The 17500-nt window shown below is 40.9% G+C and overlaps 1 protein-coding gene across 1 annotated transcript in view; it reads right to left on the reverse strand.

The window, feature by feature from the left end:
* Nucleotides 1-17500, reverse strand: part of LOC135105287 (mucin-3B-like) — a 45355-nt gene that overhangs the window by 13400 nt on the left and 14455 nt on the right. The window contains exon 4 of the mRNA XM_064013510.1: nt 1-16212. This exon is cut by the window's left edge and continues 1005 nt beyond it. Coding sequence (XP_063869580.1) covers nt 1-16212 — 16212 coding nt within the window. The remainder of the gene's footprint in view (nt 16213-17500) is intronic.

Consider the following 17500-nt stretch of genomic DNA (forward strand, 5'->3'; position numbering starts at 1 on the left):
TTTCTTGTGAAACAGTTGTGCCCGTTCCCTTTGTAGATGATTCTGTTGACTGAGATTCTTCAGAAACAGTGGTCTTAGAGACTTCAGTGGATAACTCTGTTTCCTGTGTTCCTTGTGATACTGTTGTGCCAGTGACCTTTGTAGATGATTCTGTTGACTGAGTTTCTTCTGAAACAGTGGATTCAATCTCTTTGGTGGATGACTCTGTTACTTCAGATTCTCGTGAAACAGTTGTTCCAGTAACCTCTGTAGATGATTCTGTTGGCTGAGTTTCTTCTGAAACTGTTGTCTTGGAAACTCCGGTGGAGAACTCGGTTTCTTTAGTTTCTTGTGAAACAGTTGTGCCCGTTCCCTTTGTAGATGATGCTGTTGGCTGAGTTTCTTCTGAAACAGTGCTCTTAGACACTTCAGTGGATAATTCTGTTTCCTGAGTTCCCTTTGATTCCGTTGTACCAGTGAGCTTTGTAGATGATTCTGTTGACTGAGTTTCTTCTGAAACAGTGGATTCAGTCACTTTGGTGGATGACTTTGTTACTTCAGATCCTCGTGAAACAGTTGTTCCAGTAACCTCTGTAGATGATTCTGTTGGCTGAGTTTCTTCTGAAACTGTTGTCTTGGAAACTCCGGTGGAGAACTCGGTTGCTTTAGTTTCTTGTGAAACAGTTGTGCCCGTTCCCTTTGTAGATGATTCTGTTGACTGAGATTCTTCAGAAACAGTGGTCTTAGACACTTCAGTGGATAACTCTGTTTCCTGTGTTCCTTGTGATACTGTTGTGCCAGTGACCTTTGTAGATGATTCTGTTGACTGAGTTTCTTCTGAAACAGTGGATTGAGTCACTTTGGTGGATGACTCTGTTACTTCAGATCCTCGTGAAACAGTTGATCCAGTAACAGTAACCTCTGTAGATGATTCTGTTGGCTGAGTTTCTTCTGAAACTGTTGTCTTGGAAACTTCGGTGGAGAACTCGGTTGCTTTAGTTTCTTGTGAAACAGTTGTGCCCGTTCCCTTTGTAGATGATGCTGTTGGCTGAGTTTCTTCTGAAACAGTGGCCTTAGACACTTCAGTTGATGACTCTGTTTCTTCAGTCACTTGTGAAACAGTTGTACCCGTGACCTTTGTGGATGATTCTGTTGACTGAGATTCTTCAGAAACAGTGGTCTTAGACACTTCAGTGGATAATTCTGTTTCCTCAGTTCCCTTTGATTCCGTTGTGCCAGTGAGCTTTGTAGATGATTCTGTTGACTGAGATTCTTCAGAAACAGTGGTCTTAGAGACTTCAGTGGATAACTCTGTTTCCTGTGTTCCTTGTGATTCTGTTGTGCCAGTGACCTTTGTAGATGATTCTGTTGACTGAGTTTTTTCTGAAACAGTGGATTGAGTCACTTTGGTGGATGACTCCGTTACTTCAGATCCTCGTGAAACAGTTGTTCCAGTAACCTCTGTAGATGATTCTGTTGGCTGAGTTTCTTCTGAAACTGTTGTCTTAGAAACTTCGGTGGAGAACTCGGTTGCTTTAGTTTCTTGTGAAACAGTTGTGCCCGTTCCTTTTGTAGAAGATGCTGTTGGCTGAGTTACTTCTGAAACAGTGGTCTTAGACACTTCAGTTGATAATTCTGTTTCTTGAGTTCCCTTTGACTCTGTTGTGCCAGTGAGCTTTGTAGATGATTCTGTTGACTGAGTTTCTTCTGAAACAGTGGTCTTAGATACTTCAGTTGATGACTCTGTTTCTTCAGTCACTTGTGAAACAGTTGTACCCGTGACCTTTGTGGATGATTCTGTTGACTGAGATTCTTCAGAAACAGTGGTCTTAGACACTTCAGTGGATAATTCTGTTTCCTGAGTTCCCTTTGATTCCGTTGTACCAGTGAGCTTTGTAGATGATTCTGTTGACTGAGTTTCTTCTGAAACAGTGGATTCAGTCACTTTGGTGGATGACTCTGTTACTTCAGATCCTCGTGAAACAGTTGTTCCAGTAACCTCTGTAGATGATTCTGTTGGCCGAGTTTCTTCTGAAACAGTGGTCTTAGACACTTCAGTTGATGACTCTGTTTCTTCAGTCACTTGTGAAACAGTTCTATCCGTGACCTTTGTGGATGATTCTGTTGACTGAGATTCTTCAGAAACAGTGGTCTTAGACACTTCAGTGGATAATTCTGTTTCCTCAGTTCCCTTTGATTCCGTTGTGCCAGTGAGCTTTGTAGATGATTCTGTTGACTGAGTTTTTTCTGAAACAGTGGACTGAGTCACTTTGGTAGATGACTCCGTTTCTTCAGATCCTCGTGAAACAGTTGTTCCAGTAACCTCTGTAGATGATTCTGTTGGCTGAGTTTCTTCTGAAACTGTTGTCTTGGAAACTTCGGTGGAGAACTCGGTTGCTTTAGTTTCCTGTGAAACAGTTGTGCCCGTTCCTTTTGTAGATGATGCTGTTGGCTTAGTTTCTTCTGAAACAGTGGTCTTAGACACTTCAGTGGATAATTCTGTTTCTTGAGTTCCCTTTGACTCTGTTGTGCCAGTGAGCTTTGTAGATGATTCTGTTGACTGAGTTTCTTCTGAAACAGTGGATTCAGTCACTTTGGTGGATGACTCTGTTACTTCAGATCCTCGTGAAACAGTTGTTCCAGTAACCTTTGTAGATGATTCTGTTGGCTGAGTTTTTTCTGAAACAGTGGTCTTAGACACTTCAGTTGATGACTCTGTTTCTTCAGTCACTTGTGAAACAGTTGTACCTGTGACCTTTGTGGATGATTCTGTTGATTGAGATTCTTCAGAAACAGTGGTCTTAGACACTTCAGTGGATAATTCTGTTTCCTGAGTTCCCTTTGATTCCGTTGTGCCAGTGAGCTTTGTAGATGATTCTGTTGACTGAGTTTCTTCTGAAACAGTGGATTCAGTCACTTTTGTTGATGACTCCGTTACTTCAGATGCTCGTGAAACAGTTGTTCCAGTAACCTCTGTAGATGATTCTGTTGACTGAGTTTCTTCTGAAACTGTTGTCTTGGAAACTTCGGTAGAGAACTCTGTTTCTTGTGTTTCTTGTGAAACAGTTGTGCCCGTTCCCTTTGTAGATGATTCTGTTGACTGAGATTCTTCAGAAACAGTGGTCTTAGAGACTTCAGTGGATAACTCTGTTTCTTGTGTTCCTTGTGATTCTGTTGTGCCAGTGACCTTTGTAGATGATTCTGTTGACTGAGTTTTTTCTGAAACAGTGGATTGAGTCACTTTGGTGGATGACTCCGTTACTTCAGATCCTCGTGAAACAGTTGTTCCAGTAACCTCTGTAGATGATTCTGTTGGCTGAGTTTCTTCTGAAACTGTTGTCTTGGAAACTTCGGTGGAGAACTCGGTTGCTTTAGTTTCTTGTGAAACAGTTGTGCCCGTTCCTTTTGTAGATGATGCTGTTGGCTGAGTTTCTTCTGAAACAGTGGTCTTAGACACTTCAGTGGATAATTCTGTTTCTTGAGTTCCCTTTGACTCCGTTGTGCCAGTGAGCTTTGTAGATGATTCTGTTGACTGAGTTTCTTCTGAAACAGTGGATTCAGTCACTTTGGTGGATGACTCTGTTACTTCAGATCCTCGTGAAACAGTTGTTCCAGTAACCTTTGTAGATGATTCTGTTGGCTGAGTTTCTTCTGAAACTGTTGTCTTAGACACTTCAGTTGATGACTCTGTTTCTTCAGTCACTTGTGAAACAGTTGTGCCCGTTCCCTTTGTAGATGATTCTGTTGACTGAGATTCTTCAGAAACAGTGGTCTTAGACACTTCAGTGGATAATTCTGTTTGCTGTGTTCCTTGTGATTCTGTTGTGCCAGTGACCTTTGTAGATGATTCTGTTGACTGAGTTTTTTCTGAAACAGTGGATTCAGTCACTTTGGTGGATGACTCCGTTACTTCAGATCCTCGGGAAACAGTTGTTCCAGTAACCTCTGTAGATGATTCTGTTGGCTGAGTTTCTTCTGAAACTGTTGTCTTGGAAACTTCGGTGGAGAACTCGGTTGATTTAGTTTCTTGTGAAACAGTTGTGCCCGTTCCTTTTGTAGTTGATGCTGTTGGCTGAGTTTCTTCTGAAACAGTGGTCTTAGACACTTCAGTTGATAATTCTGTTTCTTGAGTTCCCTTTGACTCCGTTGTGCCAGTGAGCTTTGTAGATGATTCTGTTGACTGAGTTTCTTCTGAAACAGTGGATTCAGTCACTTTGGTGGATGACTCTGTTACTTCAGATCCTCGTGAAACAGTTGTTCCAGTAACCTCTGTCGATGATTCTGTTGACTGAGTTTCTTCTGAAACTGTTGTCTTGGAAACTTCGGTAGAGAACTCTGTTTCTTGTGTTTCTTGTGAAACAGTTGTGCCCGTTGCCTTTGTAGATGATTCTGTTGACTGAGATTCTTCAGAAACAGTGGTCTTAGAGACTTCAGTGGATAACTCTGTTTCCTGTGTTCCTTGTGATTCTGTTGTGCCAGTGACCTTTGTAGATGATTCTGTTGACTGAGTTTTTTCTGAAACAGTGGATTCAGTTACTTTTGTTGACGACTCCGTTACTTCAGATGCTCGTGAAACAGTTGTTCCAGTAACCTCTGTAGATGATTCTGTTGGCTGAGTTTCTTCTGAAACTGTTGTCTTGGAAACTTCGGTGGAGAACTCGGTTGCTTTAGTTTCTTGTGAAACAGTTGTGCCCGTTCCTTTTGTAGATGATGCTGTTGGCTTAGTTTCTTCTGAAACAGTGGTCTTAGACACTTCAGTGGATAATTCTGTTTCTTGAGTTCCCTTTGACTCTGTTGTGCCAGTGAGCTTTGTAGATGATTCTGTTGACTGAGTTTCTTCTGAAACAGTGGATTCAGTCACTTTGGTGGATGACTCTGTTACTTCAGATCCTCGTGAAACAGTTGTTCCAGTAACCTTTGTAGATGATTTTGTTGGCTGAGTTTTTTCTGAAACAGTGGTCTTAGACACTTCAGTTGATGACTCTGTTTCTTCAGTCACTTGTGAAACAGTTGTACCTGTGACTTTTGTGGATGATTCTGTTGATTGAGATTCTTCAGAAACAGTGGTCTTAGACACTTCAGTGGATAATTCTGTTTCCTGAGTTCCCTTTGATTCCGTTGTGCCAGTGAGCTTTGTAGATGATTCTGTTGACTGAGTTTCTTCTGAAACAGTGGATTCAGTTACTTTTGTTGACGACTCCGTTACTTCAGATGCTCGTGAAACAGTTGTTCCAGTAACCTCTATAGATGATTCTGTTGACTGAGTTTCTTTTGAAACTGTTGTCTTGGAAACTTCGGTAGAGAACTCTGTTTCTTGTGTTTCTTGTGAAACAGTTGTGCCCGTTCCCTTTGTAGATGATTCTGTTGACTGAGATTCTTCAGAAACAGTGGTCTTAGAGACTTCAGTGGATAACTCTGTTTCTTGTGTTCCTTGTGATTCTGTTGTGCTAGTGACCTTTGTAGATGATTCTGTTGACTGAGTTTTTTCTGAAACAGTGGATTGAGTCACTTTGGTGGATGACTCCGTTACTTCAGATCCTCGTGAAACAGTTGTTCCAGTAACCTCTGTAGATGATTCTGTTGGCTGAGTTTCTTCTGAAACTGTTGTCTTGGAAACTTCGGTGGAGAACTCGGTTGCTTTAGTTTCTTGTGAAACAGTTGTGCCCGTTCCCTTTGTAGATGATGCTGTTGGCTGAGTTTCTTCTGAAACAGTGGTCTTAGACACTTCAGTGGATAATTCTGTTTCTTGAGTTCCCTTTGACTCCGTTGTGCCAGTGAGCTTTGTAGATGATTCTGTTGACTGAGTTTCTTCTGAAACAGTGGATTCAGTCACTTTGGTGGATGACTCTGTTACTTCAGATCCTCGTGAAACAGTTGTTCCAGTAACCTTTGTAGATGATTCTGTTGACTGAGTTTCTTCTGAAACTGTTGTCTTAGAAACTTCGGTAGAGAACTCTGTTTCTTGTGTTTCTTGTGAAACAGTTGTGCCCGTTCCCTTTGTAGATGATTCTGTTGACTGAGATTCTTCAGAAACAGTGGTCTTAGAGACTTCAGTGGATAACTCTGTTTCCTGTGTTCCTTGTGATTCTGTTGTGCCAGTGACCTTTGTAGATGATTCTGTTGACTGAGTTTTTTCTGAAACAGTGGATTCAGTCACTTTGGTGGATGACTCCGTTACTTCAGATCCTCGGGAAACAGTTGTTCCAGTAACCTCTGTAGATGATTCTGTTGGCTGAGTTTCTTCTGAAACTGTTGTCTTGGAAACTTCGGTGGAGAACTCGGTTGATTTAGTTTCTTGTGAAACAGTTGTGCCCGTTCCTTTTGTAGATGATGCTGTTGGCTGAGTTTCTTCTGAAACAGTGGTCTTAGACACTTCAGTGGATAATTCTGTTTCTTGAGTTCCCTTTGACTCCGTTGTGCCAGTGAGCTTTGTAGATGATTCTGTTGACTGAGTTTCTTCTGAAACAGTGGATTCAGTCACTTTGGTGGATGACTCTGTTACTTCAGATCCTCGTGAAACAGTTGTTCCAGTAACCTCTGTCGATGATTCTGTTGACTGAGTTTCTTCTGAAACTGTTGTCTTGGAAACTTCGGTAGAGAACTCTGTTTCTTGTGTTTCTTGTGAAACAGTTGTGCCCGTTGCCTTTGTAGATGATTCTGTTGACTGAGATTCTTCAGAAACAGTGGTCTTAGAGACTTCAGTGGATAACTCTGTTTCCTGTGTTCCTTGTGATTCTGTTGTGCCAGTGACCTTTGTAGATGATTCTGTTGACTGAGTTTTTTCTGAAACAGTGGATTCAGTTACTTTTGTTGACGACTCCGTTACTTCAGATGCTCGTGAAACAGTTGTTCCAGTAACCTCTGTAGATGATTCTGTTGGCTGAGTTTCTTCTGAAACTGTTGTCTTGGAAACTTCGGTGGAGAACTCGGTTGCTTTAGTTTCTTGTGAAACAGTTGTGCCCGTTCCTTTTGTAGATGATGCTGTTGGCTTAGTTTCTTCTGAAACAGTGGTCTTAGACACTTCAGTTGATAATTCTGTTTCTTGAGTTCCCTTTGACTCTGTTGTGCCAGTGAGCTTTGTAGATGATTCTGTTGACTGAGTTTCTTCTGAAACAGTGGATTCAGTCACTTTGGTGGATGACTCTGTTACTTCAGATGCTCGTGAAACAGTTGTTCCAGTAACCTTTGTAGATGATTCTGTTGGCTGAGTTTTTTCTGAAACAGTGGTCTTAGACACTTCAGTTGATGACTCTGTTTCTTCAGTCACTTGTGAAACAGTTGTACCTGTGACTTTTGTGGATGATTCTGTTGATTGAGATTCTTCAGAAACAGTGGTCTTAGACACTTCAGTGGATAATTCTGTTTCCTGAGTTCCCTTTGATTCCGTTGTGCCAGTGAGCTTTGTAGATGATTCTGTTGACTGAGTTTCTTCTGAAACAGTGGATTCAGTTACTTTTGTTGACGACTCCGTTACTTCAGATGCTCGTGAAACAGTTGTTCCAGTAACCTCTGTAGATGATTCTGTTGACTGAGTTTCTTTTGAAACTGTTGTCTTGGAAACTTCGGTAGAGAACTCTGTTTCTTGTGTTTCTTGTGAAACAGTTGTGCCCGTTCCCTTTGTAGATGATTCTGTTGACTGAGATTCTTCAGAAACAGTGGTCTTAGAGACTTCAGTGGATAACTCTGTTTCTTGTGTTCCTTGTGATTCTGTTGTGCTAGTGACCTTTGTAGATGATTCTGTTGACTGAGTTTTTTCTGAAACAGTGGATTGAGTCACTTTGGTGGATGACTCCGTTATTTCAGATCCTCGTGAAACAGTTGTTCCAGTAACCTCTGTAGATGATTCTGTTGGCTGAGTTTCTTCTGACACTGTTGTCTTGGAAACTTCGGTGGAGAACTCGGTTGCTTTAGTTTCTTGTGAAACAGTTGTGCCCGTTCCCTTTGTAGATGATGCTGTTGGCTGAGTTTCTTCTGAAACAGTGGTCTTAGACACTTCAGTGGATAATTCTGTTTCTTGAGTTCCCTTTGACTCCGTTGTGCCAGTGAGCTTTGTAGATGATTCTGTTGACTGAGTTTCTTCTGAAACAGTGGATTCAGTCACTTTGGTGGATGACTCTGTTACTTCAGATCCTCGTGAAACAGTTGTTCCAGTAACCTTTGTAGATGATTCTGTTGACTGAGTTTCTTCTGAAACTGTTGTCTTAGAAACTTCGGTAGAGAACTCTGTTTCTTGTGTTTCTTGTGAAACAGTTGTGCCCGTTCCCTTTGTAGATGATTCTGTTGACTGAGATTCTTCAGAAACAGTGGTCTTAGAGACTTCAGTGGATAACTCTGTTTCCTGTGTTCCTTGTGATTCTGTTGTGCCAGTGACCTTTGTAGATGATTCTGTTGACTGAGTTTTTTCTGAAACAGTGGATTCAGTTACTTTTGTTGACGACTCCGTTACTTCAGATGCTCGTGAAACAGTTGTTCCAGTAACCTCTGTAGATGATTCTGTTGGCTGAGTTTCTTCTGAAACTGTTGTCTTGGAAACTTCGGTGGAGAACTCGGTTGCTTTAGTTTCTTGTGAAACAGTTGTGCCCGTTCCTTTTGTAGATGATGCTGTTGGCTTAGTTTCTTCTGAAACAGTGGTCTTAGACACTTCAGTGGATAATTCTGTTTCTTGAGTTCCCTTTGACTCTGTTGTGCCAGTGAGCTTTGTAGATGATTCTGTTGACTGAGTTTCTTCTGAAACAGTGGATTCAGTCACTTTGGTGGATGACTCTGTTACTTCAGATCCTCGTGAAACAGTTGTTCCAGTAACCTTTGTAGATGATTCTGTTGGCTGAGTTTTTTCTGAAACAGTGGTCTTAGACACTTCAGTTGATGACTCTGTTTCTTCAGTCACTTGTGAAACAGTTGTACCTGTGACTTTTGTGGATGATTCTGTTGATTGAGATTCTTCAGAAACAGTGGTCTTAGACACTTCAGTGGATAATTCTGTTTCCTGAGTTCCCTTTGATTCCGTTGTGCCAGTGAGCTTTGTAGATGATTCTGTTGACTGAGTTTCTTCTGAAACAGTGGATTCAGTTACTTTTGTTGACGACTCCGTTACTTCAGATGCTCGTGAAACAGTTGTTCCAGTAACCTCTGTAGATGATTCTGTTGACTGAGTTTCTTTTGAAACTGTTGTCTTGGAAACTTCGGTAGAGAACTCTGTTTCTTGTGTTTCTTGTGAAACAGTTGTGCCCGTTCCCTTTGTAGATGATTCTGTTGACTGAGATTCTTCAGAAACAGTGGTCTTAGAGACTTCAGTGGATAACTCTGTTTCTTGTGTTCCTTGTGATTCTGTTGTGCTAGTGACCTTTGTAGATGATTCTGTTGACTGAGTTTTTTCTGAAACAGTGGATTGAGTCACTTTGGTGGATGACTCCGTTACTTCAGATCCTCGTGAAACAGTTGTTCCAGTAACCTCTGTAGATGATTCTGTTGGCTGAGTTTCTTCTGACACTGTTGTCTTGGAAACTTCGGTGGAGAACTCGGTTGCTTTAGTTTCTTGTGAAACAGTTGTGCCCGTTCCCTTTGTAGATGATGCTGTTGGCTGAGTTTCTTCTGAAACAGTGGTCTTAGACACTTCAGTGGATAATTCTGTTTCTTGAGTTCCCTTTGACTCCGTTGTGCCAGTGAGCTTTGTAGATGATTCTGTTGGCTGAGTTTCTTCTGAAACAGTGGATTCAGTCACTTTGGTGGATGACTCTGTTACTTCAGATCCTCGTGAAACAGTTGTTCCAGTAACCTTTGTAGATGATTCTGTTGACTGAGTTTCTTCTGAAACTGTTGTCTTAGAAACTTCGGTAGAGAACTCTGTTTCTTGTGTTTCTTGTGAAACAGTTGTGCCCGTTCCCTTTGTAGATGATTCTGTTGACTGAGATTCTTCAGAAACAGTGGTCTTAGAGACTTCAGTGGATAACTCTGTTTCCTGTGTTCCTTGTGATTCTGTTGTGCCAGTGACCTTTGTACTCGTAGATGATTCTGTTGACTGAGTTTTTTCTGAAATAGTGGATTGAGTCACTTTGGTGGATGACTCCGTTACTTCAGATCCTCGGGAAACAGTTGTTCCAGTAACCTCTGTAGATGATTCTGTTGGCTGAGTTTTTTCTGAAACAGTGGTCTTAGACACTTCAGTTGATGACTCTGTTTCTTGTGTTTCTTGTGAAACAGTTGTGCCCGTTCCCTTTGTAGATGATTCTGTTGACTGAGATTCTTCAGAAACAGTGGTCTTAGAGACTTCAGTGGATAACTCTGTTTCCTGTGTTCCTTGTGATTCTGTTGTGCCAGTGACCTTTGTAGATGATTCTGTTGACTGAGTTTTTTCTGAAACAGTGGATTGAGTCACTTTGGTGGATGACTCCGTTACTTCAGATCCTCGGGAAACAGTTGTTCCAGTAACCTCTGTAGATGATTCTGTTGGCTGAGTTTCTTCTGAAACTGTTGTCTTGGAAACTTCGGTGGAGAACTCGGTTGCTTTAGTTTCTTGTGAAACAGTTGTGCCCGTTCCTTTTGTAGATGATGCTGTTGGCTGAGTTTCTTCTGAAACAGTGGTCTTAGACACTTCAGTTGATAATTCTGTTTCTTGAGTTCCCTTTGACTCCGTTGTGCCAGTGAGCTTTGTAGATGATTCTGTTGACTGAGTTTCTTCTGAAACAGTGGATTCAGTCACTTTGGTGGATGACTCTGTTACTTCAGATCCTCGTGAAACAGTTGTTCCAGTAACCTCTGTCGATGATTCTGTTGACTGAGTTTCTTCTGAAACTGTTGTCTTGGAAACTTCGGTAGAGAACTCTGTTTCTTGTGTTTCTTGTGAAACAGTTGTGCCCGTTGCCTTTGTAGATGATTCTGTTGACTGAGATTCTTCAGAAACAGTGGTCTTAGAGACTTCAGTGGATAACTCTGTTTCCTGTGTTCCTTGTGATTCTGTTGTACCAGTGACCTTTGTAGATGATTCTGTTGACTGAGTTTTTTCTGAAACAGTGGATTCAGTTACTTTTGTTGACGACTCCGTTACTTCAGATGCTCGTGAAACAGTTGTTCCAGTAACCTCTGTAGATGATTCTGTTGGCTGAGTTTCTTCTGAAACTGTTGTCTTGGAAACTTCGGTGGAGAACTCGGTTGCTTTAGTTTCTTGTGAAACAGTTGTGCCCGTTCCTTTTGTAGATGATGCTGTTGGCTTAGTTTCTTCTGAAACAGTGGTCTTAGACACTTCAGTGGATAATTCTGTTTCTTGAGTTCCCTTTGACTCTGTTGTGCCAGTGAGCTTTGTAGATGATTCTGTTGACTGAGTTTCTTCTGAAACAGTGGATTCAGTCACTTTTGTTGATGACTCCGTTACTTCAGATCCTCGTGAAACAGTTGTTCCAGTAACCTCTGTAGATGATTCTGTTGACTGAGTTACTTCTGAAACTGTTGTCTTAGAAACTTCGGTAGAGAACTCTGTTTCTTGTGTTTCTTGTGAAACAGTTGTGCCCGTTCCCTTTGTAGATGATTCTGTTGACTGAGATTCTTCAGAAACAGTGGTCTTAGAGACTTCAGTGGATAACTCTGTTTGCTGTGTTCCTTGTGATTCTGTTGTGCCAGTGACCTTTGTAGATGATTCTGTTGACTGAGTTTTTTCTGAAACAGTGGATTCAGTCACTTTGGTGGATGACTCCGTTACTTCAGATCCTCGGGAAACAGTTGTTCCAGTAACCTCTGTAGATGATTCTGTTGGCTGAGTTTCTTCTGAAACTGTTGTCTTGGAAACTTCGGTGGAGAACTCGGTTGATTTAGTTTCTTGTGAAACAGTTGTGCCCGTTCCTTTTGTAGATGATGCTGTTGGCTGAGTTTCTTCTGAAACAGTGGTCTTAGACACTTCAGTGGATAATTCTGTTTCTTGAGTTCCCTTTGACTCTGTTGTGCCAGTGAGCTTTGTAGATGATTCTGTTGACTGAGTTTCTTCTGAAACAGTGGATTCAGTCACTTTGGTGGATGACTCTGTTACTTCAGATCCTCGTGAAACAGTTGTTCCAGTAACCTTTGTAGATGATTCTGTTGGCTGAGTTTTTTCTGAAACAGTGGTCTTAGACACTTCAGTTGATGACTCTGTTTCTTCAGTCACTTGTGAAACAGTTGTACCTGTGACTTTTGTGGATGATTCTGTTGATTGAGATTCTTCAGAAACAGTGGTCTTAGACACTTCAGTGGATAATTCTGTTTCCTGAGTTTCCTTTGATTCCGTTGTGCCAGTGAGCTTTGTAGATGATTCTGTTGACTGAGTTTCTTCTGAAACAGTGGATTCAGTTACTTTTGTTGACGACTCCGTTACTTCAGATGCTCGTGAAACAGTTGTTCCAGTAACCTCTGTAGATGATTCTGTTGACTGAGTTTCTTCTGAAACTGTTGTCTTGGAAACTTCGGTAGAGAACTCTGTTTCTTGTGTTTCTTGTGAAACAGTTGTGCCCGTTCCCTTTGTAGATGATTCTGTTGACTGAGATTCTTCAGAAACAGTGGTCTTAGAGACTTCAGTGGATAACTCTGTTTCTTGTGTTCCTTGTGATTCTGTTGTGCCAGTGACCTTTGTAGATGATTCTGTTGACTGAGTTTTTTCTGAAACAGTGGATTGAGTCACTTTGGTGGATGACTCCGTTACTTCAGATCCTCGTGAAACAGTTGTTCCAGTAACCTCTGTAGATGATTCTGTTGGCTGAGTTTCTTCTGAAACTGTTGTCTTGGAAACTTCGGTGGAGAACTCGGTTGCTTTAGTTTCTTGTGAAACAGTTGTGCCCGTTCCCTTTGTAGTTGATGCTGTTGGCTGAGTTTCTTCTGAAACAGTGGTCTTAGACACTTCAGTGGATAATTCTGTTTCTTGAGTTCCCTTTGATTCCGTTGTGCCAGTGAGCTTTGTAGATGATTCTGTTGACTGAGTTTCTTCTGAAACAGTGGATTCAGTCACTTTTGTTGATGACTCCGTTACTTCAGATGCTCGTGAAACAGTTGTTCCAGTAACCTCTGTCGATGATTCTGTTGACTGAGTTTCTTCTGAAACTGTTGTCTTGGAAACTTCGGTAGAGAACTCTGTTTCTTGTGTTTCTTGTGAAACAGTTGTGCCCGTTGCCTTTGTAGATGATTCTGTTGACTGAGATTCTTCAGAAACAGTGGTCTTAGAGACTTCAGTGGATAACTCTGTTTCCTGTGTTCCTTGTGATTCTGTTGTGCCAGTGACCTTTGTAGATGATTCTGTTGACTGAGTTTTTTCTGAAACAGTGGATTCAGTTACTTTTGTTGACGACTCCGTTACTTCAGATGCTCGTGAAACAGTTGTTCCAGTCACCTCTGTAGATGATTCTGTTGGCTGAGTTTCTTCTGAAACTGTTGTCTTGGAAACTTCGGTGGAGAACTCGGTTGCTTTAGTTTCTTGTGAAACAGTTGTGCCCGTTCCTTTTGTAGATGATGCTGTTGGCTTAGTTTCTTCTGAAACAGTGGTCTTAGACACTTCAGTGGATAATTCTGTTTCTTGAGTTCCCTTTGACTCTGTTGTGCCAGTGAGCTTTGTAGATGATTCTGTTGACTGAGTTTCTTCTGAAACAGTGGATTCAGTCACTTTGGTGGATGACTCTGTTACTTCAGATCCTCGTGAAACAGTTGTTCCAGTAACCTTTGTAGATGATTCTGTTGGCTGAGTTTTTTCTGAAACAGTGGTCTTAGACACTTCAGTTGATGACTCTGTTTCTTCAGTCACTTGTGAAACAGTTGTACCTGTGACTTTTGTGGATGATTCTGTTGATTGAGATTCTTCAGAAACAGTGGTCTTAGACACTTCAGTGGATAATTCTGTTTCCTGAGTTCCCTTTGATTCCGTTGTGCCAGTGAGCTTTGTAGATGATTCTGTTGACTGAGTTTCTTCTGAAACAGTGGATTCAGTTACTTTTGTTGACGACTCCGTTACTTCAGATGCTCGTGAAACAGTTGTTCCAGTAACCTCTGTAGATGATTCTGTTGACTGAGTTTCTTCTGAAACTGTTGTCTTGGAAACTTCGGTAGAGAACTCTGTTTCTTGTGTTTCTTGTGAAACAGTTGTGCCTGTTCCCTTTGTAGATGATTCTGTTGACTGAGATTCTTCAGAAACAGTGGTCTTAGAGACTTCAGTGGATAACTCTGTTTCTTGTGTTCCTTGTGATTCTGTTGTGCCAGTGACCTTTGTAGATGATTCTGTTGACTGAGTTTTTTCTGAAACAGTGGATTGAGTCACTTTGGTGGATGACTCCGTTACTTCAGATCCTCGTGAAACAGTTGTTCCAGTAACCTCTGTAGATGATTCTGTTGGCTGAGTTTCTTCTGAAACTGTTGTCTTGGAAACTTCGGTGGAGAACTCGGTTGCTTTAGTTTCTTGTGAAACAGTTGTGCCCGTTCCCTTTGTAGATGATGCTGTTGGCTGAGTTTCTTCTGAAACAGTGGTCTTAGACACTTCAGTGGATAATTCTGTTTCTTGAGTTCCCTTTGACTCTGTTGTGCCAGTGAGCTTTGTAGATGATTCTGTTGACTGAGTTTCTTCTGAAACAGTGGATTCAGTCACTTTGGTGGATGACTCTGTTACTTCAGATCCTCGTGAAACAGTTGTTCCAGTAACCTTTGTAGATGATTCTGTTGGCTGAGTTTCTTCTGAAACAGTGGTCTTAGACACTTCAGTTGATGACTCTGTTTCTTCAGTCACTTGTGAAACAGTTGTACCCGTGACCTTTGTGGATGATTCTGTTGACTGAGATTCTTCAGAAACAGTGGTCTTAGACACTTCAGTGGATAATTCTGTTTCCTGAGTTCCCTTTGATTCCGTTGTGCCAGTGAGCTTTGTAGATGATTCTGTTGACTGAGTTTCTTCTGAAACAGTGGATTCAGTTACTTTTGTTGACGACTCCGTTACTTCAGATGCTCGTGAAACAGTTGTTCCAGTAACCTCTGTAGATGATTCTGTTGACTGAGTTTCTTCTGAAACTGTTGTCTTGGAAACTTCGGTAGAGAACTCTGTTTCTTGTGTTTCTTGTGAAACAGTTGTGCCCGTTCCCTTTGTAGATGATTCTGTTGACTGAGATTCTTCAGAAACAGTGGTCTTAGAGACTTCAGTGGATAACTCTGTTTCCTGTGTTCCTTGTGATACTGTTGTGCCAGTGACCTTTGTAGATGATTCTGTTGACTGAGTTTCTTCTGAAACAGTGGATTCAGTCACTTTGGTGGATGACTCTGTTACTTCAGATCCTCGTGAAACAGTTGTGCCTGTAACCTTTGTAGATGATTCTGTTGACTGAGATTCTTCTGAAACAGTGGATTGAGACACTTCAGATGATGTCTGAGTTTCCTCACTTGAAACAGTTGTTGGAGTGACCTTTGTGGATGATATTGTTGGCTGAGATTTTTCTGAAACTGTTGATTGACTTTCTTTTGTGGATGATTGTGTTTCCTCAGATTCTCGTGAAACGGTTGTGCCAGTGATCCTTGTGGATGTTTCTGTCTGTGTAGATTCCCTTGAAACAGTTGTTTCAGATACTTTTGTGGGATGTGTTGATTGAGTTTGTCCCGAGACGGTTGTTACTGAGGTTTCCTGTGATGACGATGTCTGCTGAGATTTTTGTGATGTGGTCGTTTTTGATGCTAGTGTAGCTGATGTTGTGGATATGGTGCTTATTGGTTTTGGTGTCGTTATGCAAGTCGTGATGGTAACACAGGGGTCTCTTGTGGTTTGTTCTAATGCTCTTTCCGCAGGTAGCATTCTTAAGAATTCCTTTTGCCAGGTACAACCATCCATTGTTCTTGTCTCTGTTTTTATGTCCAAATACAGACCTGGTTCTAATCCACGGCCTAAGTCTTCTGCATAATTAACCTCTAATTTGACGATGTCTGTATCACCTTGAATACAACTTCTTGATGCATCATTAATTCCTTCCACGACTTTAGTAAGTTTCTTGTTGAGATTGTAAAGATTTACTGTTAGAGCGGAGGAGATGTCAAAGAGCTCTTGCCACTTGCCTGTGGTTTTTTCTTGAGCTGTAAAGGAGTTTAGGAGATTCTGCAAGGTTTTCAATTGTTGGATTTCATTCTCATAAGCAGCGAGAAGCATTTCTTGCTCCATAATACTTTTGGTTTTATTAGGGGAAACAAACCACGTGCGTTCTTCTTCTCCTTTTTCTTTTCCTTGTTTTTCTTCCGATAAGTATGATAGATGTGTGTCTGAAAAAATAAAATTGAGATTGTCTTTCAGTCTTCATATCAGCAATATTATCATCATTCATCAATAATATATCTGTATTCAGAACTCACATTTTTCCCACCAGTCTGCCCAATATGCCATTCAGAAACCGTTCAGTATCACTATTTGTTAATTACAATACATTCAGTCCTCAGTTTGCATGTGCAAATTGTATCTCCGGCTTTATTCCTATTTGTTTAGCAGGTAATGTATCTTGTCTTGACTATTGATGCTAAGAGAAAGTAACGGTATTGTGTCGTCATGTAAGATGATCGTAGATTTTTGGAAAGTATTTATGAAATTATTATGAATTTAAACAAGGACATAAGACTACACTTCTATGAGTTAAAACTTTAATAAGTCTAATAGAATATAGAAATATGTGATAGATAACTAAGAATAGTCTGAATAACTAAAATAATTGTATTATTCTATTTGCATTCAGAGAGGTTAGCCCTTTCTATGAAGAGAAGTACTTCATGTTCCGTAAGACATCTCTTCCACTATCAGAGATCGTTGCAAAGTCTTCATCCAAACACCAGGAAAGATATCGTTCTTGCAGGTCTCAAATAGGGCACTCGACCACCAAATGTTGCATACCCGAAGACAACAATTTATCACCACAATAATGTACTCTGAGGACGATGCAGGTGTCAGTGTTGCTTCCAGATCTCATACATACGTATGTTTGCCCAAGGAAATAGTCACATTAATAATCTCGCCTAATTTAGTAGTTGCCATTGCTGTAAGTAAGTTATGTACTCAGCGATATACTCGTAAAGTACTTAGCGCAGGTAGAAGAAACCCACACAGTAGGTATACAATAAAGAACGAAGCTTTGGTAACTTCAAAGAATGAAAAAGGTTTGGGAGTGGTACTTAGCTCCGGTTTCCGTCTAAGAAAACAATGCATAGAGACCAAAAACAAAGCAAATTCGGTATTAGGTTTAATTTTTTCGGAATGTTGAAAGTAGAAGTCCCGAAGTAATATTAAAGTTATTTAATTTGGCGCTGGTCAGACCTCATCTAGATCATGCTGTGCAGTTCAGTGGTCCACATACGAATATTACTGGAAGGATATAACATAAAGGAGAATGACAAAGGATACAGGGGCTGAGGGGTATTCCTTACAAAAAAACACTGAAGCTTTTAAATTTATATTCCTCAGAGAGGCATAGTTTAAAAGGAGATCTGATAGAGATCTTTAAGTGGTACAAGGGATATCACAAGGGTGACGTAAGTAAATTTCTCAGGATCATTAATCAGGATG

This window comes from Scylla paramamosain, chromosome 11 (assembly GCF_035594125.1).
Source record: "Scylla paramamosain isolate STU-SP2022 chromosome 11, ASM3559412v1, whole genome shotgun sequence".
NCBI classification, from domain to species: Eukaryota; Metazoa; Arthropoda; class Malacostraca; order Decapoda; family Portunidae; genus Scylla; species Scylla paramamosain.